At 45.8% G+C, this 26,909-nt stretch overlaps 1 protein-coding gene across 1 annotated transcript; it reads right to left on the reverse strand.

Moving 5' to 3' along the window:
- Positions 1 to 610: 610 nt before the first annotated feature.
- MYL10 (myosin light chain 10) lies at positions 611 to 23,390 on the reverse strand. Its single transcript, XM_081173236.1, has 7 exons — positions 23,267 to 23,390; positions 15,214 to 15,303; positions 13,822 to 13,897; positions 12,720 to 12,824; positions 6,775 to 6,853; positions 2,198 to 2,246; positions 611 to 941 (listed from the first exon to the last, which is right to left on the reverse strand). The coding sequence occupies exons 1-7, from the start codon at positions 23,267 to 23,269 to the stop codon at positions 843 to 845; spliced, it is 501 nt and encodes a 166-aa protein (XP_081029362.1). The 5' UTR covers positions 23,270 to 23,390; the 3' UTR covers positions 611 to 842.
- Positions 23,391 to 26,909: the final 3,519 nt, after the last annotated feature.

Genomic DNA, 26,909 nt, shown 5'->3' on the forward strand with positions numbered 1-26,909 from the left:
TTACAGACTCCGCTAAGCCGGAAGTAGTACTTCGGGTTAAGAACTTTACCTCAGGATGAGAACAGAAATTGTGCACCGGCGGCACGGCAGCAGCAGGAGGCCCCATTAGCTAAAGTGGTACTTCAGGTTAAGAACAGTTTCAGGTTAAGAACGGACCTACGGAATGAATTAAGTTTGTAACCAGAGGTACCACTGTACCTGGTAAGAACTCTTCTTGTTTTTCTGCTTCTTTGCATCCCACCATGGGAGGGATAGGATTCCCTGAAGCCTTCACACTTTATGTGGCCATTTTGAGCAGGGAACCAAAGACACCTTTGTGTTATTCCAACAAGCAGGTTCCTCGGTTGGGTCTTCAGATTTAAAACAGGTTCCAGTACTCATCTCCTGCTCACATTAAGCCAGGTTGGAGGGTTATAAAAAGAACCCATCACTGTTTCCCAAAGATCCCCTCCATCCCTTGTCTTTTTCACATATCTCCTGGTGTTTAATAAAGGGAAGGGGACGAGGTGGAGCTACATTACACTTCCCAACATCGAGAACATCCCATTTCTACATTGCTGATGACAACAAAAAACGAGAATACACAGAAGACCAAGCAGGGAGATAGATACAAAATGGTATCTTCTGCTTTTATTTATAAAAATGCCCAAGATTATCTAGCACGGCCTTCAACAATCTGCTGCTCCCCAGTTGTTTTCTACGTCTGATGGCAGTTGTACTCCAAAGCATGAGGAGGGCCCCAGGTTGTTGAAGCCTGGTGAAATATAATGGTTTTCATCTCACTCGGCTTCTTCTGAGGCAACAGTGAATAGCCTTCTCTCAATGGATTATCTCAGCATCTTCTAGTCCTTCTCTTCACCATGAGTGATAACGTAAACAAGGTTCTTGTAGTCCAGGTTGCCGGCAGGATCTGGAGGGAATGCGGTGAACGTCTGTTTCATCTGAGGAACAGAAGAAGGAAATAAAGATGGGAAAGGACAGGATGGGAGTTGCATCTCAAGTGTCACAGGAGTGTGCTGCTCAACAATCACACGGTTCAAAGACTGATTGCCTACCCCTGCTCTATCCGTTAGTTGGTACCATTGAAGAGAGCCACTGTAATCATATTTCTCAGAGTTCTGGCTGCAGCTCAAGGTTCCACAAATGGACCACACTCCACTCTATGCTGATGTGGAACCTTCCATAGGGAGCTGGTGTCAAACAACAACATTAAGAGCTAGTGTGGTGTAGGGTTAAGAGTGTGGACTTGGGAGACCAGGATTTGGCCATGAAGCTGATTGGCTGACCTAGGGCTAGTCATAGTCTCTCAGCTTAACTTACTTGTCAGGATAAAGTGGAGAAGGAGGAGAACTATGCATGGGGGAGCACAAGGATTATTGAAAAGCATTGAAAGTACTCAATAAAGAAGACTGGAAAACGTTTATTGAATATATGGGAAATAATTGTTTACAGCTGAAAACGCTGGAAGCATTAAGATAAATTCAACAGTGTAAACAAGTTTTGTTGGATGCAATAATGGAATGCTGAACGGTATAGTTTTTATAAAATATGCAGGGATTTATGATATGTAACATGAACCATGGAAAGAGAAGAAGGGAAGTCATTGATATGCTAAGGATGTAAAATGAGTATCTTAAATTGTAAAACACAAAACTTAATTGAAATTCTATGCAAAAAGGAAAGTACTCAATAAACCGAGGTTATGCCTCCCCTAGTATCAGCCTGCCCCCCAACCAAAGCCTGCTCCCCCTAAAGTCCTACTCTTGGGGGTATTCTTACTTCTTCAACTTTAGGGGGCAATCTCCTAAAAAGAGCTCAACAACTTTGGTGGATTTCCAAAAAAAGCTGAACAACTTTGTCTGCCCCCCATAAACAAAAATCCATGGCTACACCCATGGAACCATGTACGCCACCTTGAACACCTTGGAGGGAAAAGTAGGATATAAAGAAAATAAATACAGAAACTGGGAAGGTTAGAAGTTCCCCCTCTAAAGGACCATCAATCTATCCCAGACCAGCTCTTTCCCCCATTTATCTCAAGATAACCAGACTCCCAGGGACTACCCTGGCAATCTCATGATGCCATCTCAACCATCAAATCTGGAACGAAACAAAAAAACTGGAAATCGTTCTTATCAAATAGAAAAATCTTCACATTTTCAGGAAAAAAGGGAGTGCAGCATGTAAGGGATCTTACCTCCTCTTCAGTAAACCGGTCTGCCTGTGTCATGAGCATTTCCTTCATGCTGTTTGAAATAAAGCACATCTATTTAAGGGCCACGGAGGAGGCCACATTTGCAATCTGCACTGTGCTCAAACCTAACATAGCAGGATGAATGCAGTGCTGGCGCCATTATGGCTGAAGGTGTGGAATCATAGAACATAGAGTTGGAAGGGATCCTATTCCAGCTTCCTGCAATGCAGGAATCACAGACCCACTATGTCCCATTGTATCCCCCTCTTGCTAGAGAAGCAACTGCATGTTAACAGAGCCAGGTCAGTATGTCTAAGGGTGTGACTGGCGGTGCTTGGAACGGATGGATTCAAGTGAACTAATTTGCTGAATTAATTCGGAAAGCTCTGAGTCACATCTGAAAGCAGTTTCCGCAATGTCCGGGTGAACCGAACAGGAATTAAGTTACTTTTGTGCTGATTTTTTGAAGCCGCTTTTTAATTCAAACACACACAATGGGATGCTGGAGAAAATGGGCCACTTTTGGTCTCACTGTTTCCACTGTTTCCATCCCCCCCCCCCCGTGTCCACCTGTCTGTATCTGGCAACTGTCCTTAATGTGTTGACTCCAGTCCATGAAACCTTCTGCCGCAAGACTCTTCTATTGATTTGGTTTCCAAAGAGGCTCAGTCTCTCTCTCTCTCTCTCTCTCTCTCTCTCTCTCTCTCTCTCTCTCTCTCTCTCTCTCTCTGAAAGCAACCAGTGTCACTTGGCATCTTCTGTTCACATGCATCCAGTGTTTTTGGAAAGAATGTGAGGCCAGATTGGGGGCGGCGGGGGTGGCTGAGGTGGTGGTGGCGAAGGAGGAGGATCAAATACAATTTTGAGCTTCAGAAGCCCAGCACGGCAGCCTCTGGCACCATTACACATAAGAAGGACTGAGTAAAGAACCCAACAGTTTCCATTATTTATTTTATAGAGAAACAAAGACTCAGATTTTCCTAACTAAGAAGCCGTGAGCTTCCCTGCAGTTGTTGTTTTCCATATGACTTGTTTCTTTGCGGGGAGGGAGGAGACAACAACCCCCAAAATCAGACACATAGAAACAAACTGGGTTTATAAAAACAGCGCCTGCCCTGGGGTCCTGATGGTATCTGTCGTGGCCGGTTTCAGCTCGTTCCAATATTTTCAGTCCCAATATTTGGTTTCCTAGTAAGTCACAGAGAGCTGTGCTTTCTTTTTTTCCAAAACAGAAATGGCATGGAACAAGTTGTGCGTTAATTGAGATAATCTGGCGCACATTGTAGCCTCAAGAAGAGGTCGGTGGAGCTGTGGGCAGCATCAGTGATGTCTGGATGAAGATCCAAGAAGGATTTGATCCTTCTGTGGCTCCATCAAACTGTCTCCTGCAGTCTTGGGGAAGAAACAATTGAGACTCACAACTGGATCTTCCTACTCTTTGCACTTAAACAAAAGGAAAGTGTAAGTTCCTTACACCTAATTCTGATCTTTCTAAGCTAGTGGACTCAGCGGTGGAGGAAGCCAATTGGGCGTCTAGGGGGGCGGGCGGTCCTTGCGCCCAGGGGCGGGGCCAGCCAGACTTGGGGGCGGGGCCAGCCAGGGCAGGATGCTCTGCTGGGCCTCTGAGGGGTTTTCCTGCCTCCTCCCCCTCAGCCGCCCTACAGCTGAGGGGGAGGCGGTGGGCAGACCATTTGGGGCAGCATGGAGCCTGTGGGCTCCCAAGCTACCGCATCACTCCCAGGAGAGACACGTGACTCAGGCGCTGTAGGCCCTGCGGTGAGTGCTGCTTGGCATTTTGTCACCCCCCTCAGTGGTGACACCCGGGGCGCGCCGCCCCCACCACACCCCCCTTCCTCCGCACCTGAGTGGACTCTCTAATTGTGGAGAACAATCTTCTTCATTTTGAAAAAGGGAGGAAGAGAAAATTCTCTCTTGGGACAAAGAGTATCTGAAGGCCACTGCAACACAGAATCGAACTGAAAACTGGCCTATTACACCCTTAAGTTCACATGCTAGAAACCTCCTTTGATTGTTGGTTGAGGATTGACAAGTAAGTCGAAAGAGGAGAGGCAACTGAACTCCCAATCCCATATCCTCCAACATTTCTCTGATGAAAATAAGGATGTCCTATTATGACAAACCTAGACAGCATCTTAAAAAGCAGAGACATCACCTGCCAACAAAAATCTGTATAGTTAAAGCTATGGTTTTCCCAGTAGTGATGTATGGAAGCGAGAGCTGGACCATAAAGAAGGCTGATCGCCAAAGAATTGATGCTTTTGAATTCTGGTGCTGGAGGAGACTCTTGAGAGTCCCATGGACTGCAAGAAGATCAAACCTATCCATTCTGAAGGAAATCAGCCCTGAGTGCTCACTGGAAGGACAGATCGTGAAGCTGAGGCTCCAATACTTTGCCCGCCTCATGAGAAGAGAAGACTCCCTGGAAAAGACCCTGATGTTGGGAAAGATGGAGGGCACAAGGAGAAGGGGACGACAGAGGACGAGATGGTTGGACAGTGTTCTCGAAGCTACGAACATGAGTTTGACCAAACTGCGGGAGGCAGTGGAAGACAGGAGTGCCTGGCGTGTTCTGGTCCATGGGGTCACGAAGAGTCGGACACGACTAAATGACTAAACAACAACAAATTCCATACCCTCTAACACTTCTTTGATGAAAAAGGGATGTTCTAAAGAAAAGTGGACATTATTGGATCAAATCAGAAACTGGGACGGCTTCTGTAAATCCAGGACTGCCCCTGGAAAACAGGGACGCTTGGATGGTCTGCAATCCTAGAGGGGCATGCCATTGGATGTGCCTGCCTTCTAGTCCGTGAGCTCACTTGTGGATGTGAGGTTGGATCCACAATGACTTCCTGCGTTGCTCAGGAAATGGAGCGTTGCTTCTGCAAACAGGATATGGAAGGAAGGAGAGGGCTCTGGCGTCATATATGTGCAGGTCTCTCACATACGCACATTCCTCGCAAACAAGCGGGGAGGGAAATGGGATATTCTGGGCTTTGAAAATATGGACTTTGGAGAAGGTGGTTGGCCACACTTTAAATACAGCTAATTTCCGTCATGGTCCAAGTTGGTGCAAATTTGTGGAGTGCTGTTTGGTATCAACAAGGCTGTTATTGGACAGCTGTGGGAAGCATAATCGCAATGCTGTGCTCTCTTGCTTGTGAGTAAACCTCATAAACGTCAAGGGAACTTTGCAACCTGAATCACCAAACTTTTCCAAACGCCATGCCAGTTTTTGTTTTGTTTGCCCACTTTGGAAGGAGGCTGTTGTTGAGCTTCTACATCGCAAAGGACAATGTGCCCAATCTCTTTCTCATCTATCTCTCTGTGTGGTAAGAGTATGGTGTTTAAGGCAATATAGATATCACATATCTTTGCCATCACATTCAAAATCAGTTCCAAAACTCCCAAATGAATCACGATTTTCCATGTGAGAGGTAAAAACACGCAGTGGAAAAAATGAAATGCCCCAAAAGGATGTTAATTAGATGAAGGTTCTTATTAAAAGGTCAGTCACCGCCAATGGAGGTGGGGGGGGAAGGATTCTGCTGTTGTCTTTCCTTCTTCGCATGGAGAAATGCTATTAATGAATAGCAACCATCGCCTTGAAAGCGGAAAGACTTTCAAAGGGATGTGTGAGCCACGCTAAAAAAATTATTAGAGTCAAATGTCTAAATGCTGGAATTATGTGAAATGAGGCTGAGCATCAAATGCAGCCTTGGGATTGATTTAATGGTTTGTTATGTAATGATTGACTTTACCCTTGGGTCTAATAAGAAAACAGTATGTTCTGTTGTGTGGTAATGAGCTAATGAAATTGTCTTGTGACTTTGGCTAGGTTGGGCAGGGACCATTTTTGGTGGGGTGTTGTGGATGTCCTTTTCCAGCAAGAAAAACCCTTCAGTTACGAATTATGCATTTATATTCCACTTTGTATTTTGAAATTGTGGGTGCCCATGATCCTCCTCTCCCAGGATAAGACTAGAAGTGGCATTAACTGTGTGGGTGCATGTAAAGCAGGAGGGGGAGCGTGGTATAGTGGCTAGAGCTGCTTCAGTCGCTTCAACACTTTCCCTGATGTGCTAGTTCTCTACATGCAGGGACAGTTTTTGTTTTTGTTTATGTTTGGCTTACATTGGGATTAATTTGTGTCTGCAGCGCAGAGTAGTGTGCATGGGAGTAGAGGCTGAAGCTGGGTTAAAACTGGCCCAGACCTTTATTGGTCACAGCAAACGGTCTCCCTTGGGAGGTGATGAACTCTCCTTCCTTGGAGGTTTTTAAGCAGAAGTTGGATGGCTATCTGTCATGAATGGCTTTAGCTGGGATTTCTGCATTGAAGGGGGTTGGACTAGATGACCGTTGGGGTCCCTTCCAACTCTACCATTCCATGAGTCGATGATTCTATGACTGCTCGCAGAATCTGGCATTCCACAGGGCAGGGATCCAGCCATTGGGCAGTGCAATACAACAGACTGCAATACAACAGACTGGCAAGTCACAAACTTGACAGAAGCGAAATTAACATGGGGGAAGAGATTCAAAACGAAGTGAAGACTTACTAATCTGCTTTCACATGACCTTTTCCTTCTCTGTCGAAAACCCTAAAAGCATTCAGAATGATCTCTTCCGGATCTGTGCCTATAAGGGGAACAAGCAGAGATTTATATTTCCAATACTTCTGTGCACACATGTATCTGCTGGTTCACACCACAAATGAACATAACGTAATCTGATTTCACTCCACTCAGTTACTGGGCACTTGAGGACTGGCAGATGAATGTGTGAACATACTACAGCAGGGAGCACTGCATTGTTGGTAGCCCAGAAGACTCATGCAAGCCCAGCAAGTCACATGCTAACAGTAAATAAATGATCTCCATTTTCCAATCATCTGTGTAACTAAAGAGCCAACTTTTACCACTTATCACATTAGGGCTTCCCACGAATATTGTCACATACGAGCGTGCACACATACATACGCAATCTATCACCCTCATCATACCGCAACCTCCTGTGCTGGTTACAGAAGAAGACCAGACCGTTAATTTCTGCATTATCCTAGAAAACGAGCCCTATATCAACATTCACAGTCATCTATGGAGAACGCGGATGGTGCTGTGGTCTAAACCACTGAGCCTAGGGCTTGCCGGTCAGAAGGTCGGTGGTTCGAATCTCTGTGGTGGGGTGAGCTCCCGTTGTTCGGTCCCTGCTCCTGCCCACCTAGTAGTTCGAAAGCACGTCAAAGTGCAATTAGATAAATAGGTACCGCTCCGGTGGGAAGGTAACCCCATTTCTGTGCGCTGCTCTGGTGTGGGAAAATGATTGCTTGTACATGAGAGCATGAGCAAAGTTCTTATTGTTGCAGGGTGATCTCATAGCTAGAAGCATCCTTGGAGCATGAACAGCGCGTGAACAGCTCGTGCTGTCCTATATGATTGGCTAACGTAGCATGGCCTGATCGCTCGCACGGTCTAGTACGAAGGTCTTTATCTACTGGCTAGAACAAATTGCTTGGCTTGTATTTTGTATCTTTCTTTGGCTTGTATCTTTCTGATTTCACACAATAAAAGCTGTGCTGCCATATTAGCCCTAGGAGCAGCCATATTTCGGAACCCCTCTTGGTGTGAGACTGATTTTTCCCTGGATGCCGAGCTGCAACTCGACACTCTGGTTCGCCAGAAGCGGCTTAGTCATGCTGGCCACATAACCCGGAAGCTGTACCCTAGCTCCCTCAGCCTATAGAGCGAGATGGGCGCCGCAACCCCAGAGTCGTCCGCGACTGGACCTAACGGCCGGGGGTACCTTTACCTTTACAGAGAACAGAACTGACACTTAAGCCACCAACAGTCCCATCTCAGTCCTACAAAGAAACTGGGCAATCGAGAGAACAATAGCAACACAGGAGAAGTAGAATATGTAGAATTAGCAAATTTATCTAATAGAATAATAGATCAGGAAGATGAAGTATTTAAGGAAGAGTGGGAAATGTTTGGAGAATAGCTGAAGAATCAGGTTAATCTGGTTAAAACTTTAGCAGGGTTAGTGTAAAGTCAGCAGTGTAAAGTATTAAATATATAGTGGGAAGGGAGAAATATGAATATATGGGGAAATAACTATAAGCAGTCTGTTCCACTGCTGAACAGCTCCTACTGTCAGAACGTTCTTCCTGCTGCTTAGGATGAATCTCCTTTCTTGTAACTTAAACCATTGGTTTGGCTCCTACACCCTGGAGCAGCAGAAAACAAGGTTGCTCCACCTTCCATGTGACAGCCCTTCAGGTATTTGAAGATGGCTATCAAGTCACTTCTCTGTCTTCTCTTCCCCAGACTAAACATCCCCAACTCCCTCAACCATTCTTCATAGGTCTAGGTTTCCAGGCTGCCCTCCTTTGAACACCTTCCACTTTGTCAGGTGCAAAGGGGAACAAAGATCCCGTCATAGCTGCCAACGTTTCCCTTTTTTTTAAAGGGATTCCTCGCAAGAAAAGGAAAAAGTTGACAGCTATGGATCCCACACTTTTAATAAGTGTGGAGTTGAAGGAATCTCACCCTGTCAAGATTAATAAATAACAAGATGAAAGATTTAAAAAATATATATTAAAAGATGATCCAAAAAGACCTCCCTTAATAAAAAAAAAATTATCTTGTTATTTATTATGACTATGACAGACCAATATGGCTACCTACCTGAACCCAGCCACTGCCACCTTCTAGGTTTGTGGGGCAGCCCACAGGGAAGGAGAGAGAAAGCTTGGTTGTTGTTCGGGCTTTTTTGGGGGGGGTAGATTGTAAAAAAAAGAAGTGAAGATCCATGGCTATGCATCCCCCAGAAATTATATGCCAATAGCAGATACAGTACGATCACGTCTCGCGCACAATTATCTTGGGTTATTTGAAACCCCGCAAATTAATTGCTTGCAAGGCAGAGAGCTTGAAAACTCCTTTAAGCCGGGTTCTCCCGCTGCGGAAAGAGCTTGTTAAGTTCTCAGACTTGCTTATCAGGCTCTGGGAGGCTCTTGTGAGATATTGTGGGGACTCAAACAGTCCTCCAAGAGCCCGCACAAGAGCCTACCAGAGCCCGATAAGCAACTCTTAAAAGCTCTCTGCCTTGCTTGAAAGCTAAGGATGGCCATACGAGGGTGGTTCGGCTATGCACATTTTTTTCAAATCCCTGGAACATAAGCCCAGCACAAGTCACTTTAGAATCATAGAATTGTAGAGTTGGATGGGACCCCAAAGGTCATCCAGTCCAACCCCCTGCAATGCAGGAATCCTTTGCCCAACATGAGGCTAGAACCCATGACCCTAAGATTAAGAGTCTCATGCTTTACCGACTGAGCTATCCCAGGTCTGTAGACACGATGACACTGTAGGGTTTGTAAATGGCTTTCAACTGTTTTTAATATTGTGTTTTAACATTGTAATTCATCCAAGGACCTTTGAGTGAAGGGCAGGTGATTACTGATGACGACGACAATGATTTATACAATTAGCTGTGCTAGAAATCTGTTAAAGCCATCAAAGCATCGTCAGCGCAGGAGCAAGGGGAGAGAGAGCTGGAATTCTAGAAGGAAGCTGGAAACTTTGGTTAGTGATATATATCCCACTGCCAGATGAGCAGCAAACACACCCACCCTCCCGAAAGCATTCTGTGTTAATGTCAGCCACATGGGCCTCTGCTCCACAAAGAGCTGGAGGAAATGCAATTTGTATACCACGCAGAGATGCCGCGCTGTCCTCAAAGAGACCACTTTGTGCACCAGCTAATCAATAGGGAATGCTTGCCGCAAAATTCCACTTCAAAGCTCAAGAGTCCAGCAGGATTACAGACTACAAACTGCTTCTTTTATTTTTTTTTCACCCAAAGACAGGATGGGAGGGAAGACACCGCCGCAACACTGATTATTTTTTAAACAAATTTGAGAGATACCAAACTGGCCAGGCAGAGCAAAACAGCAGCAGAGGAAGTGGACTTCTACTGAGTCAGACCATTGGTCCATCCTGTTCAGTACAGTACAATCGCGTCTTGCGTGGGGGTTACGTTCCAGGGATGGCGCCTATATGCAAAAGTGTGTGTTGTCCCAAGCGAGCCAGCCACCAGTACAAAGTAAGTGGACTTAACTTTTTATTAGAAAAAAACAGGATCTGCACTGGAGGGTCAGGCCTAAGGAGCACAGCAACTCTTATTTCATAGGTCTTGCCCCCATGAAGCAGTTGCAGAGACTGAAGATCCTCACCTCCAGGGTTTTCCCCAAGCAATCTGAGACCAAGCCTGCATGCCTGTCTTTGCTCTTCTCATTTCATGCCACTTCTTGTCCTGGGAGACCATGGGGAAGGGGAGCTGGTCGCGGAAGGAGAGAATCATAGAATCATAGAATCATAGAATCATAGAGTTGGAAGAGACCACAAGGGCCATCGAGTCCAACCCCTGCCAAGCAGGAAACACCATCAGAGCACTCCTGACATATGGTTGTCAAGCCTCTGCTTAAAGACCTCCAAAGTAGGAGACTCCACCACACTCCTTGGCAGCAAATTCCACTGTCAAACAGCTCTTACTGTCAGGAAGTTCTTCCTAATGTTTAGGTGGAATCTTCTTTCTTGTAGTTTGGCTCCATTGCTCCGTGTCCGCTTCTCTGGAGCAGCAGAAAACAACCTTTCTCCCTCCTCTATGTGACATCCTTTTATATATTTGAACATGGCTATCATATCACCCCTTAACCTCCTCTTCTCCAGGCTAAACATGCCCAGCTCCCTTAGCCGTTCCTCATAAGGCATCGTTTCCAGGCCTTTGACCATTTTGGTTGCCCTCCTCTGGACACGTTCCAGTTTGTCAGTGTCCTTCTTGAATTGTGGTGCCCAGAACTGGACACAGTACTCCAGGTGAGGTCTGACCAGAGCAGAATACAGTGGCACTATTACTTCCCTTGAGCTAGTTGCTATACTCCTATTGATGAGGCCCAGAATTGCATTGGCTTTTTTAGCTGCCGCGTCACACTGTTGGCTCATGTCAAGTTTGTGGTCAACCAAGACTCCTAGATCCTTTTCACGTGTACTGCTCTCAAGCCAGGTGTCACCCATCTTGTATTTGTGCCTCTCAGAGGGAGACACCATGCCTCTTCACTAGCCAGACTCATCTCTGGCTCTTGGCCTCCCTCCTCTCCAGCCTCTGCTTCTGCCTCCGCTTCTGAACTTCCTTCTGCCACAAACTCTCCCCGCTCACTAAGCCCTGTTACCTCTTCAGCTTCTGACACCACTTCTCCCCAGTCTTCTCCCACTTCTCCCTCTGACCGCTAATTGTCGTCCCACCACCAATTCCCCAGCTCTGAGCCTTCTTCCCTTGGGGGGCTGCCCAGCAGGGGCGGAGGAAGGGGGGAGGTGGGGGCGGGTTGCCCCGGGTGTCACCACTGAGGGGGTGTGACAAAATGCCCAGCGGCACTCACCGCAGGGCCTGCAGTGCGCCCAAGCCACAGGTCTCTCCTGGGAGTGACACAGTGGCTTGGGTACCTGCAGGCTCCGCGCTGCCCCAAACGGTCTGTCCACTGCCTCCCTCTCAGTTGTAGGGTGGCTGAGTGGGAGGAAGCAGGCAGACTCCTCGGAGGCCCCGCGGAGCGTCCTGCCCAGGCTTGCCCCACGGGTGGCTGGCCCCGCCCCTGGCACCCAAACGAGTTGCTCCGCCACTGCTCCCCAGCTGACTCCTTCCACCATTCCTCTGAATTCAACCAGCCCATGACATTGGCATATATACCTGAACCATCGCTCCATGAACAAAAAATTGTAGGTTGCAATAGCTGCATTCCAAGCATACCTCGGATTCATACCAACACCAGCAGCTGCCTTCTTTAGGGTCAGACTTTTTGTCCATCTATTCTGGTGCTCATTACTCTGTTGGTTCAAACAAGTCATGTTTGTTAGAATTCCTGCTCCGTGATTGCAGTCATGGGATTGTTGTCTATCACATGACGGTGTGTGTTTTGACTCCACAGAGTGGGAAGTGACAGAGACAGGATGTTTGCGTTACTGTGTTCTGTGAAGTGGGACTATTGTCCTTTGTTCTTTTCTCTTTTTTTGCTGTCTGATGCTAGAGAGAGAGGGAGCCAAGTTGCAGTGCTCCATGTGTGTTTATATGTAAATAAAGTAGATTAGCCAAAATGCTGAGTTGCTGAGGTCTGTTACGCAAGCTGCGAAGACTCTGCAGATCCCTAAGTGTGCCGATGTCTGATGGCAGAAGAAAGCTTTTGAAGCTCACGAACGACCAGGAGGGAGAGAACATGCCAGTTGGGCATGTGACTCTACCAGGGTCCTACTTGAGTGTAGGACGAGCTTCTGACAATTTTTCCATGTCACCTACTATTGGATCCTTCTGACTGGAGGGCCTGTACATATGCAACATGTGCTCTGCCATTGAGCCAGTTAAACTGCCATGGCTCTGCCCCATGCAAAGGATTCTGGGAACTGTTTGTAAACAGAGATTCGCGCACACCATTTGACCACTGGTTCCCGCTTACCTTTGAGCTTCTCACCAAACATAGTAAGGAAGACGGTGAAGTTAATGGCCCCTGGAGCTTCCTTGATCATTTCTTCTAACTCTTCATTCTTGACATTCATGCGACCTATGAGAGAAGGGTGTTCTTGTCACGTGACAGCAAATGGAAATGGGGGCATTCAGCCATGAAGAATTATATAGTTGTAGAGGTGTGACATCATCCAGAGATCTGCACACGCACCTGAACGAATGATACGCAAACCACCGCTCCAAAAGCTCAAACCTAATATTTTCTTTTCTGCAAAGTTGAATAGAGCTTGCAGCAAAGTGTAAAAACCTTGAGGGAACGAAATCACTGCTCATATTTTGAACCCGGGGACATGGTGGAAAACTCCAGAATTGTCAGGACAAGAAGAAGGCCACAGGATATAGAATGACTCCAAATTACAAGGGTTATGGGTGAAGGGAAAATAAGTTCATTTGCAGATGTTATTGCCTTCTAACTAATGATCCCAGAAGTGGCAGCACCTGAGGTATTGGCAGAAATTTATTGGTTTGGTGGAGTGGCAGACTTGAAAATAAATAAGCTGGAATTGGAAATAATGTTAAACCTTTGGTGCAAAATTGCAGGGTTTACCATATGGCAAAAGAAACTTAAGTACTTGGGAGTGTTTATTCAACAAATGGCACCATCCCATTTTCTGTGTCGTCTCTGATTGGCTAGGATAAACCAACTAACACAAGAAGGTAACAAAAATGGTATCCAATTTGACCCAAACATAGATGAAAACCTGCTCCTTGAGCTCAGGAACCATGAAGAAGAAGAAGAAGAAGAAGAAGAAGGAGGAGGAGGAGGAGGAGGAGGAGGAGGAGGAGGAGGAGGAGGAGGAGGAGGAGGAGGAGAAGGAGAAGGAGAAGGCGGCGGCTCAGGGTGGCTAACATCAAAATATATAATACATTAAGACATAAATTTCAGCAATCGACTGAAATACAGCTTAAAATCGGATTAACATCAAAATAATGTGGTTACCAATATCCCAAGAGACGTCCAAACGCACAGCAAACAAACAACTTTCCAAAATACATATTAGATGCCAGTACACAAAAAAGTTTGTGCTTTTTACCCAATGCAGCAAAGGTGTCTCTCAAGTCAGCCTTGTCAATGAAGCCATCTCGGTTCTGATCCATGATTGTGAAGGCCTATTGCAAAATACAAAGAGTGAGAGATTGGGAGTGGGGGATATTGCTTATAATTGTGTTGAATCCAATGAGGGGGAAAACCCTCCGTAGCCTCTAGCATTGCGTAAACGGCTAACTGGGATCCATTAATTTCAACACGTCTGCAGTAAGTAAAACTTGAATGAGTTCAACACTTTGCGTATGCCTCAAAACGAAAATACACATTTTATATGCACTTTGTTACCCTTTTTTGAGCCAAGAACAATATGACGAAATTTGGAGAAGTGTCTGGAGGTGGTTGGAGGCTGGATGGCGGCTAACAGATTGAGGCTGTATCCTGACAAGACAAAAGTACTGTTTTGGGGGTACAGGAGGCGGGCAGGTGTGGAGGACTCCCTGGTCCTGAATGGGGTAACTGTGCCCCTGAAGGACCAGGTGGGAGTCATTCTGGACTTACAGCTGTCCATGGAGGCGCAAGTCAATTCTGTGTCCAGGGCAGCTGTTTACCAGCTCCATCTGGTACGCAGGCTGAGACCCTATCTGCCCACGGACTGTCTCACCAGAGTGGTGCATGCTCTGGTTATCTCTCGCTTGGATTACTGCAATGCGCTCCACGTGCGGCTACCTTTGAAGGTGACCCGGAAACTACAACTAAACCAGAATGCAGCAGCTAGACTGGTGACTGGGAGCGGACGCCAAGACCACATAACACCTGTCTTGAAAGATCTACATTGGCTCCCTGTTCGTTTCTGAGCACAATTCAAAGTTTTGGTGCTGACCTTTAAAGCCCTAAATGGCCTCAGTCCATTATACCTGAAGGAGCGTCTCCACCCCCATCGTTCTGCCCGGACACTGAGGTCCAGCTCTGAGGGCCTTCTGGCGGTTCCCTCGCTGTGAGAAGCCAAGTAACAGAGAACCAGGCAGAGGGCCTTCTTGGTAGTGGCACCCGCCCTGTGGAACGCCCTCCCACCAGATGTCAAAAAGAAAAAGTACTAGACTTCTGAGGACATCTGAAGGCAGCCCTGTTTATGGAAGCTTTTTATGTTTAACAGACCATTGTATTTTAATATTTTGTTGGAAGCCGCCCAGAGTGGCTAGGGAAGCCCAGCCAGATGGACAGGGTATAAATAATAAATTATTATTATTATTATTATTATTATTATTATTATTATTATTATTATTATTATTATTATTATTATTAAATGCTAACTTCATTGTGGTCCATGTATTAGTTGAGCAAGTGCAAATCAGGTTGCTTTGTTTAAAAACACAGACCAAACGAAATCCTCACAATATCCCAAAGTCAAGTGTTTTGCACAGCCTTAGGGAGAACTTACCTCTTTAAATTCTTGGATCTGGCTTTGATCAAACATAGAGAATACATTGGAGCCACCTCCTTCCTTCTTGTGTCTGGCCATTTTGGGTGCCTGCAAATTAAAAATGAGACTATTATTATTATTATTTATTGAATTTATATACCGCCCTATACCCAAGGGTCTCAGGGTGGTTCACTGAATAAAATCAAGTTATAAAACCACAAAATGCCTAATAAAAATAAAAGCAACAACCCAATAGCCCCCCACCAAAAAACCCCCACCGCATTTTAGAAGGCTATAGGATGTAAATCAGATCAAGCAAAGGCCTGGTTAAAAAGGAACGTTATTGCCTGGCACTTAAAGGTGTATAATGAAGGCGCCAGGTGAACTTCCCTGAGGAGAGCATTCCACAGACGGGGAGCCACTGCAGAGAAGGCCCCGTTCTCGTGTTGCCACCCTCCAGACCTCTTGAGGAAGAGGCACACAAACGAAGGCCTCAGAAGATGATCTCGGGATCCATGTAGGTTCATATGGAAAGAGGAAGTCCTTGAGGTATTGTGGTCCTGAGAATAATCCTGGGAGGGGGACTATACCCAGGCACCCAGGCAGAGCGTGACTCTGGTCCTGATGAGAATTCAGACTGAAATGAATTCAACTTTGGAGTCCAGCAGCATTACAGACTACAATCCACCCCAGTGATTTCCCTTTCCCTGGGCCAGGGGTCCCAGTAAGGGTAGACCAGCTAAAAATATTGACACAGGGTATAAAATGAATACATGATCTCATATTTACATTAATAATAGAAATGATAATATTTGTACTTGTTGAGAATATTAAGACCTTAATGACGAATATCGATAATGTAAGCACCCACACAATCATAGCTGGACTAAACGTACACATTGAACTTGTGTATGTAATGCAACACAATTTGTATCACGCAACAACTTTGCTGCATTCACGTGGCATTCACTTACGACAACATACGAAACCCACAAATGTTTCTGCACATAAGATCTCCCAGTTTGCTCTGAAGACAGAGACTTTGTAAGCGATGAGGAGGTGGTCCTTAAAAGGAGGAGGAGCTTTGGGTGGATAGCATCATTATATAGTTTAGACACTAGGTGGCGAGAGATCTAATCGGGGTGCCAGTTTAAATGTAATACAGTGGTGCCTCGCAAGACAAAATTAATCCGTTCCGTGAGTCTCTTCGTCTAGCAGTTTTTTCGTCTTGCGAAGCAACCCTATTAGCGGCTTAGCGGATTAGCGCTATTAGCGGTTTAGCGGCTATTAAAGGCTTAGCGGCTATTAAAGGATTAGCGGATTAGCGGCTAAAAGGCTATTAGCGGTTTAGCGGCTTAGAAAAGGGGGGGGCAAAAAAAAAATCGGAACACTTGCAAGACGTTTTCGTCTTGCAAAGCAAGCCCATAGGGAAAATCGTCTTGCGAAGCAGCTCAAAAATGGAAAACCCTTTCGTCTAGCGGGTTTTCCGTCTTGCGAGGCATTCGTCTTGCGGGGCACCACTGTATTGGGAGAGCCCAGGTAAGCCCTGACTATTGATGATGAGACACGGCTCATGCACACCATTTGAATAGCAATGCCCATCAATTTTTGGGACACCCAGCCCCCTCAATTTGGGGGGGGGGGCAAAGGGACCTCAGTCCCTAGGAGCCAACTCCATCTAATTATAACAGATGGAGTGGAGTCAGGAGTTTCTTGTTGCTGTTCTTGTTTTGAGAGAGATGAAAAAGTTCTTATCTAAACCCTTTTTCTGTCAGGGGGTTCAAAGGAGTTGTAACTGGGACTGCAGTAAAAAGGGGGGCAAGGCTGGAGCTAGAGTGGGGTAGGCCCCTTCTTCCCCCCTCTTTTTCTGCCACGCTTTCACCCACCAAAAGTTACAAGTGTCATAATAATGGACCTGGATTTTTGAGGATTCTGTATTGCTGTCATTTTTCAATTTAAGAAAAACAAAGAGTTTAAAAAAACCCCACACTTTAAAATAAATACTTGAAAATAAATGAAACAGTGTGCAAAGATAAAACCAGAGGCTGATGCGAAGATGCATTATCCTTGCTAAGGATTTTCTCTGCAATAATTCTTTGCATTTCTCCTGGCTGCCGGGCTTAGGAAGTGAGGGAAGAAATGAGAGCAATGGACTGACGCAGTTGAGCAGACTGTGTGAATCACCCTTGCCATCCAGGGACTGAGACAGGACGGAGACTGTGTGTGTGTGTGTGTGTGTGTGTGTGTGTGTCAGCAGAGAGGGGGCTAAACAAAACTAAGACCAGAACCAGAGGCAGCATGGAGCAGTGGTTAGAGCGCTGGACTGGGACCTAGGAAACCAGGGTTCACTTGGCCATGAAGCTTACCAGTCATTGCCCCTCATTCTGACCTACCTCACAGGGTTGTTGTGGGAGTTAAATGAGGAGGGGGAGACCCATGTATGCCACCTTGAACTTCTTGGAGGAAAAGGTGGGATATAAATGCAATATACAAACAAACTTGCGGACATCCAACGAAGCTGCATGTCGAAAGATTTGGGGCGAGGGGGAAAAAATTAAGGACTTCTTCATGCAGTACGTAGTTAAACTATGGTACTCCCTGCCACAGGAAGTAGGGATGGCCACAAACTTGGATGGCTTTATAAAAAGAGGGGGGCTGGAGAAATTTGTGGAGGACATCGCTGTCAGTGGCAGCATGGTGGAAGGCAGCAAAGCTTCTGCACAACGGTGGCTGGAAACCTCAGGAGGGGAGAGGGCTCTTGTGTTCGAATCCTGCTTCTGGGGTTCCCATCGGGGCATCTGTTTGGCCCCTGTGAGGACAGGACGCCGGACTAGATGGGACCCTGGCCTCGTAGAAAGAGCTGGAAGTCCCCTGGAGAGTCCTGCCGTCATCTCTGTTTCCCTCCCCCGGGATTCCATTTGGATCCGGTGTGCTGCAATCTTTTGATCCTCTCCTTTTATGGACGGCATTCCATACCTCTGATCATTATTTTTTTTTATTCCTCCTTTTCCAGTTCTAGCTATAATTAGATGATAAATCTAATCCAGGCTTATGCCTCAGTTCACGGTGTCACGGCAGAGATGCCGGCGAAGTGACGTTTAGGGGGATCCAAGAATGGAAAAGAGAGTTTTGTGTTCCGATTTAAAAAAGAAAGAAAGAAAGAAAGAAAGAAAGAAAGAAAGAAAGAAAGAAAGAAAGAAAGAAAGAAAGAAAGAAAGAAATTCATAGGGACAGTGGGAGGAAAGGGGAATTATTTGCATGCACAGTGGGGGAGGGGGGAGGAATGTCTTCAATTTCAGGCAGCAGGCAACTGCCTGCCAGGATAGAAGCTCAGAAAGTGGTGGGGATTATTTAGCTGTGATTCCTGCCTTGTGGGGTGGGGGTGGACTAGATGGCCCCTGGGGAACCCTTCCAACTCTACAATTTGATCATGCTATGGCATATAAATTTCGTGAAATAAATAAGGAAGTTCATTATGGAAAGCGGACTGCAAGGGCCCATGGCAACAACTCTCCCACATCAGACCAAAGCTTTGGCATACTCTTCCCCACGGCGGCCAAACGGATGCCCACAAGCAAAGCTTAAATCTGATGGCATCCCCTAGTTATCTGTGCCCAGCACCTGGTGTTCAGAGATAGACTTCCTCTGAGCAAGGAAGTTCCATTTAGCCATCTTGTCCGATAGGCATCGATTGACCCAACCTCCCGATCCTCTTTGAATAAGAACATCCCTGACTGATGGGTCGCACAAACCCTCCTGAAGCTGAACCCTTGCGCACGGGGGTGACATTTCCCCCCCGGAGCGGAGGTGGTGGATGTGCGCTCTTGCTCACACTGAGAGCCAGTGTGGTGTAGTGGTTAAGAGCGGCGGACTCGTAATCTGGTGAACCGGGTTCGCGTCTCCGCTCCTCCACATGCAGCTGCTGGGTGACCTTGGGCTAGTCACACTTCTCTGAAGTTTCTCAGCATCACTCACCTCACAGAGTGTTTGTTGTGAGGGAGGAAGGGGAAAGGAGATTGTTAGCCACTTTGAGACTCCATAGGGTAGTGATAAAGCGGGATATCAAATCCAAACTACTCCTTCTCCTCCTTCTCCTCCTCCTCTTCTTCTTCCTGGCTTCTCTCTGCTGCCGCCAAAGCTGCCACCACTGTCAAGGTGGCGTGAGGTGTGGTGTCGGCAGAGGAAGCGAGTGAGGAGGAAAGGGAGCGAGCATCTGCCAGGGAGAGGCTGTGGCAGCCGAGGCAGTCAGCTGAATTACGTGGCAGCGCAGAACCAAAAGACACACACCCCAATTTTCAGCTGGAAAATGTTGCAGAGGTTTACAAAAGGTTTGCCTAGTCCTGCATCCGGGTCATTCGGGAAAGCAGGGTTGGAAGGCAGTATGTAGCCTTCTCCCAGGGAATAGGGAAATAACTTCCCCTATGAGGAAGGGTTATAACATTACCCCCACCCCAGGGTTGCCATATTTCAGAAAGTGAAAATCCGGACACAAAAAACATTTTTTGGCAAATTTGTTGAGCTTTTCGTGAGGTGGGGTGTGTGTGTTTCTGTCCAGATAATATTTCTGACGGACAATCCCAGATATGTCTGGGAAATCCTGGATGTATGGCAGCCCAGTTATATTTTATTAAATTTTCAAAACAATCCCAGATACACTCCAATACATAATGATTTTTTTCATAATGATTTTTTTCTTTGGTTTTGTCGACTTCCCACCCCGTTTTCTATGGTGTTTTTTTATTCTCCCCCTTGCTGCACGATATCTTCTCTCACCACAACAATACAATGCTCTCTCATTCCTTCTGTTCCTCATGGTTCAAATGCAGCTCGCGAATTCATCATACTATAGTATTTCTTTAAATAATCTGAAAAAGACTTCCATTCATGGAAGGCTTTTTAGTATGGGGGGAAAGGCGAGGAAGGGGGGGGATAACAGAAATCTATAAAATTATGCATGGAGGCAGGGGAGAGGAAATGAAGTTTTTTTCTCTCTGTCTCATAGCACCACAACCCAGTGGGGTCATCCAAGGAAGCTGATTAGCAGGAGAGAGAGAAAAGGCAGACGGAAGATTTGTAGGGTCTGAGGAGAAACTAGCGCATGAAAGTAGACAGGGAGGAAGTTTGTCTCCTCCTCACAAGACTTGAACTTGGAGATCCTCCAAGCAAAGTGGATGATTCAGGACAGAGAACAGGGAGGCAGCTGCAATGAACTCGCTGAGGAACCGGCTACCAAAAGATGAACTCCACGTTCACCCATTTAAAGTACTACGATAACCGCTGTAAACCGCTGTAAAGCCCTAAACGGCCTCGGTCCAGTATACCTGAAGCTGCCACCTCCATCGTTCTGCCCGGACCCTGAGGTCCAGCGCCGAGGGCCTTCTGGCGGTTCCCTCGCTGCGAGAAGCCAAGTTACAGAGAACCAGGCAGAGGGCCTTCTCGGTAGTGGCACCCACCCTGTGGAACGCCCTCCCACCAGATGTCAAAGAGAAAAATAACTACCAAACTTTTAGAAGACATCTGAAGGCAGCCCTGTTTAGGGAAGCTTTTAATGTTTAACAGGTTATTGTATTTTAGTGTTTTGTTGGAAGCCGCCCAGAGTGGCTGGGGAAACCCCGCCAGATGGGCGGGGTATAAATAACAAATTATTATTATTATTATTATTATTATTATTATTATTATTATTATTATTATTATTATTATTATTAAACAGTCATGGCTTCCCCCAACAGATCCTGGGAACCGCCGTTCATTGAGGGCGCTAGAGTTGTTTAAAAGACCCTTATTTCCCTCACAGCTGCAGCTTCCATGTGAAGAAGGATTGCTTGTTAAACCACAAAGGGAACTGTTTCTAAATTTGCACAAATTGCATACTTCAGAATGAAGCGGTAGAGGCCATGCGGCGACGTGTTGGGCTAGGGCCCATGAAGCTCACTGGGTGATCTTGGGGCCAGCCCTTATCTCCCAACTTAACCTACCTCACAGGGATGTTGTGAGGAGAAAGTGAGGAGAGGGGAAGGACTGAATAGCTGCTATTCTAGGATTCCCCTTCCCCAGCTCTCGAGATTCAGGGCCACCGCAGTTCCCTGCCTTGCAGCGATTATTGTCTTACTTCTGACAACAGAGGTTTGTCTCCCAGTAATCGTTTGAAAGTAGCATTACAGAAAGAGCTGAAACTTTACGATGCTATAAAACCCCAGGAATATTTATAAATCCTTTTAAGACATCGTAAAGTGTGAGAGGTGGGGAGGGGGCAGCGGGGGGTGGGGGTGAGGGGCGGAAAGCCTCCCTGCAGAGCTCATTTGGCATAATTACATGTACATTTCTCTCTGATTAATAAAGAATGATCGTTTCCTTATGTATAGACGTCCTCGGGTTGCTTTCATTAAGAATATTACCATCATTACTTGGGATAGGATTTCCCCCCTACCCTTTTTGCCATTTTGAACATGTTTGATGCTTCCCTGAGACTCTGTGTGCTTCAGAAAGTATTTTTAAAGCACAAATTATTATTATTATTATTATTATTATTATTATTATTATTATTATTATTATTATTATTATTATTATTATTATTAAATCCCTCTTCCATTTTAAAAAGCGAACAAAAAACTGCTTACAATGCAAAATAACCACAAAGATAAGAAGGGGAGCAGGCCTTCACAGGACTTGGAGACATAGCTGTTATCTTTTCTCTTTTCTTGTGAGGAATCCTATTCGGAATAAGGGAATTTCCCTTAAAAAAAGGGAAACGTTGACAGCTATGCTTGGAGAGAATCATAGAACTGTAGAGTTGGAAGGGACCCCAAGGGTCATCCAGTCCACCCCCTAATGCAGAAAATGCAGCTAAAAAACCCCAGGCAGATGGTCATCCATCCTCTGCTTAAAAACATCCAGTGAAGGGTAGAAGGCTGGAATAGTGCTGTACCCAAAACTCCCACTTCTCAAAACATTTCTTCTCCTGTGAAAGAGCCTCCCATTTTTTCCTCCCTCCAGAATTTTGGTGGGTTAACCCTTGAATGCAGCTTATCATAGAGAGGTGACCATCTTGCAAAGCACCCAGAAGACTTCCCCCAGTTTTCTATTAAACATTAATCCAGCACCCTGCAGCCTCCCTAGCTGCCCACACTTATTTATCTTGTTTACTGAAAAGCAGTTGCAGACGGCTTAGCATTTTAGACGATCTGTAAGCCTGTTTTCTGTTAATCTCTCTGATCTGAAAAATCCTCATGGGAGAAGTTACTTCCTAATGTCTTCCCCTGAGCATTATTTTCAGGGGAAAGGCTATGGCTCAGTGGTAGAGCATTTCCCTTAGGTCCCAAGTACAATCCTCGGTATCTCCAGATAGGGCTGGAAGAGAACCCTGCCTGAAACCCTGGAGAGCAGCTACCATTCAGTGTAGACAATACTGGGCTACATGGACCAATGCTCTGAGGCAGTTCCATATGTTCCTTATTGAAGCTGGGGTGGCTGTCTTCTGAGCACCTGAGACTGACACCGTCACAGATTTCTTCTTAAGGGAAATATTTCCTTATAGCTAAAAAAAACACACAACCCACCCCTTTCAGAACTGATTTCTTTAAAACTGACTTTAAAAAAACCCACTTCACTTTAAAAAAAGAATGGTAAATGACTGTCAGGCACAGAGCAGCCAGCCTCCCCACCTTCCAATAGAAAACCCAGCTGAGGATATCCATTAGGTTTTCAGGAAACCTGGGCACCCAAGGAGGCTGCAGAGCGCAGGCTGCCAGAGCAATGATTTGCAGCATGAAATAAAAGCCTTCTCTGGCCACCAGGAAAGCAATGAAACCCCTGCCCCCCCCCCAAGAACGTAACCAAAATGTTATTTTCCCTTTGATAATTTTGAAATGCAATTTTTTTGTTTCTTAGTAATTGAAGGAGAATGATTAAAAAAAAGAAACCAGGACAAATTTTTGGCCACAGCACCAAGGAGGAAAGGAAGAAGGAAGGAACTGATTGCGAAAAGAAGACATGAGTTGCACAAGATTAAATATAAGGATGAATTTGCTTTGCCTCCTAGGGAAGGGAAGGAGGGAGGAAGGAAGGAACCTACCATATTGGAGTCCTTCAGCGCTGCTATCAATCCACCAGCCAAACGACACAATGACTATTGTCCCTCTATATATAGCAGCATTTGGGAGTAAAAATATGCTCAGTCCAAGTTTAGACAATAGATGTGAGACTGGAGAAGGGCAGCAACCAGACCACACTGCCATCCCAGGCATTTTGTCCCAACTGGTAGCCTTGCTTCCATAGAATTAACACCTGGCAGATAACTCTTTCCGGAGAGCAGTGACAAGAGCAGTTGCAAAAGTGAAATTCCACATGGGCAAGATCTTTGGGAGAGAAAAGGATGGGGAGGGGTGTTTTCGTGTACAACACTGATCCTCTAGTGGATCAGAACCTGGTTAAGAAACAGGAAGAAGGGAGTAGGAATAAATGGACCATTATCCCAATGGAGAAAGTAGAGTTCCCCCAAGGAATCTATTCCGAACTTAAAAATGGTAATGCTGGTGGTCAACAAAAGAGGTTTAAAAACTGTCTCAAGGCAAATCTTTAAAAATGTAGTATAAATACTGACAACTGGGAAACACTGGCCTGCGAGTGCTCCAATTGGAGAACAGCCTTTACCAAAGGTGTCATGGGCTTTGAAGACACTCAAACTCAGGAAACAAGGGAGAAACGTGCTAAGAGGAAGGCACGCTTGGCAAATCCACACCGTGATCAGCTCCCGTCCGGGAACCAATGTCCCCACTGTGGAAGGACGTGTGGATCCAGAATTGGCCTCCACAGTCACTTACGGACTCATTGTTAAAACCATGTTTATGGAAGACAATCTTACTCGGCTATGAGTGATCTCCAAAGAAGAAGACGGAGTTGGGACCAGTGCTTTCTAACTTGCTCATAAGCAATCTCAAGTTAGGGATGAGCGATGAAGGGGCCAAGTCTGCTGATGATACAAAATCATTCAGGGCGGTTAAAACACAAAAGGGGTTGTGAAAAAGCCCCAAAAGGATCTCTCCAAATTGAGTCAATGGGCAGTAAAATGGCAAATGCAATTCAGCACAAACAAGTGTAAAGTGATGCATGTCGGGGCAAAAAAATTAAATAAACCCTAATTTCACATATGCACTCATGGAGTCTGAACCGGTGCTTACTGATCAGGAGCAGCACTTTCAGGTCGTAGCGGATAGTTAGATAACGTGTGTGGCAGCTGTGGAAAAGGCAAATCCTATTTAGGAAAGGAACTGACGATAAAAGTGCCAGTAATCCTACAAATCTATGGCGTGGCTTCACTTGGAGTGTTGTGTCACCTTATCTCAAAAAAGGATATTGCAGAGTCGGAAAAGATTCAGAAAAGGGCTAGTCAGATAATCAAAAGGATGGAGCAATCCCGGAAAGATGGGGGCATTTGGGACTTTTTAGCTTAGAGAAAAAGGCGACTAAGAAGTTCATAAAAAATGTGTGGCACGGAGGAAGTGGAAACTAGCGCTCTCTCTCTCTCTCTCTCTCTCTCTCTCACACACACACACACACACACACGCACACACACACCTCTCATGACACTAGAAGTTGTGAACATCCCATGGAGCTGAACATCTGAAGAGTCAGGGCAGAAAACAGAAGGAAATTCTTAATGCGGCGCATGGATACTCTATGGAACAGGCTCCTGCAGGAAGCAGTGATGGATGGTCACCAGCAGGAATGACTTTCAAAGTGGATAAGACAAATGAAGTTCTATTTTGTTATTTGGGTTATATGAGTAAGATTTAATAAAACTACATTTAAAAAAAGTAGACAAGTCAAATTCATGAAGGATACAATACAATAATATTTATTGTTATTGTCCCATACAGAACAACAGAATTGAAAAAAATCTACATCAGACATTCAAAAACCAACAAGCCTGCTATCCCAGCCTGGTTAACCCCCTAAAAACTCTGATACCCCATAATTAAATACAATATACTCCCATAGAGACTACCTCACACTGCGTTTAAAACCAAAATCGCATTTGGATAGAAACTGTTTCTCAGGAGGCTACTCCTAGTTTTTCTAACCCTGTATCTTCTTCCAGAAGGCAGAAGCTGAAAGAGATCATTTCCGGGGTGCGCACTATCCTGCACTATCTCTGCAGCTTTCTTATGGCACCTGGAAGTGTAGATTTGATCCAAGGTGGGAAGACCGCACCCAATTATTCTCTCCACAGTCTTTGCAACCCTGGACAGCATTGTTTTTCCCCTGACCGTGCAGCTCCCAAACCACACACAGATACTGTAAGTTAATACACTCTCAACAGTATACAGTGGTGCCTCGCAAGACGAAATTAATTCGTTCTGCGAGTTTTTTCGTCTTGAGAATTTTTCGTCTTGTGAAGCACGGTCAAGTCGCAACTGCACCTCTTCAAGCGGTTTTAAGAAAAAGGAAACAAACTTGCAAGACGTTTTCATCTTGTGAAGCAAGCCCATAGGGAAATTTGTCTTGCGAAGCAACTCAAAAAACGAAAAACTCTTTCGTCTTGCGAGTTTTTCGTCTTCTGAGGCATTCGTCTTGCGAGGTACCACTGTAATGGTAAAATGCCATCAACAGGTCCTTTGAGAGATTATTTTTCCGGAGGATTCTCAGAAAATATAACCTCTGCTGTGCTCTCTTCATCAAACAGTAAAGACCTGATGAAGAGAGCACAGCAGAGGTTATGGGGATATCGATGGCTTCCAACCCCAATGGTTATGCTCTGCTTTTGAATACCAGCTGCTGGAGACAGAGGAGGGCTCTTGGGCTCACATCCTGCTTGGGGGTTTCCTGTAGACATTTGGTTGGCTGCTGTGGGACCAGGTTGCTCACTGGCCAGATCCAGCAGAGGTCCACTTATAAAAGTGTGGCTTTGAGTGCTTATATCTGTTTGTGGCAAATCCCGGATGCTTCTCCCCCCCATAACTGCCGTCGTGACTTTTGGGTCGTGACTTACAATGGTGCAACAGCCAAGCGCAGGCTTGTGGCTGTCTCTTCCTCTGAGCCTGGAGAGCCAGTATCTAATCTGACAAATATGGTGCTCCCTTTCATCCTCCAAGGTCACTTTCTGTTACTTACAGCTTGTCGCACTGCGTCAAGAGGGATAATCTGTCATGAATGAGAAGCAGACTAATCCAAACAAGCGTGGGGGGCAGGTGACATAATCTGATGTGGCTGTGGAGGAATGCCTTGTTATGTCCACGATGTGCATTTCCATTTGGTATCTATTTTTCTACAATAAGCACAGAGCGTTGGCTACAGGGTGTGTGCGTTAGAAACGTAGGAAGCAAGACAGTCCGGTGATGAGTGAAATGGGAAGCTGTCCTTGCGCTGACTCAGACCGGTGGTCCATCTATCTCAGTATCATCTACACTGACAGGCAGCAGCTCTCTATGGTTTCAGGCAGGGGGCATGCCCCCAGCCCTACCTGGAGATGCTGGGAATTGAACTCGTGACCTCCAGGGTGCAAAGCAGTTACTCTGCCACTGGGTTACAGTTTGTTCCCCCGCCTACCTTCCTCTTTTTGTGTCCATTCATGGACACAATGGCTGCTGCAGAGCTACCTTTCAAAAATAGCCTCCATGTACCAAAGTGCTCCTGGTTTGCTCCTCACTTACAAATTGTCGGGGGTTTGGTGGGTCAGTCTAGATGATACCCTGAGTCCCCACCAGTTCTTGAGATCT

The sequence above is a fragment of the Podarcis bocagei genome (assembly GCF_964188305.1).
Source record: "Podarcis bocagei genome assembly, chromosome: 15".
NCBI classification, from domain to species: domain Eukaryota; kingdom Metazoa; phylum Chordata; class Lepidosauria; order Squamata; family Lacertidae; genus Podarcis; species Podarcis bocagei.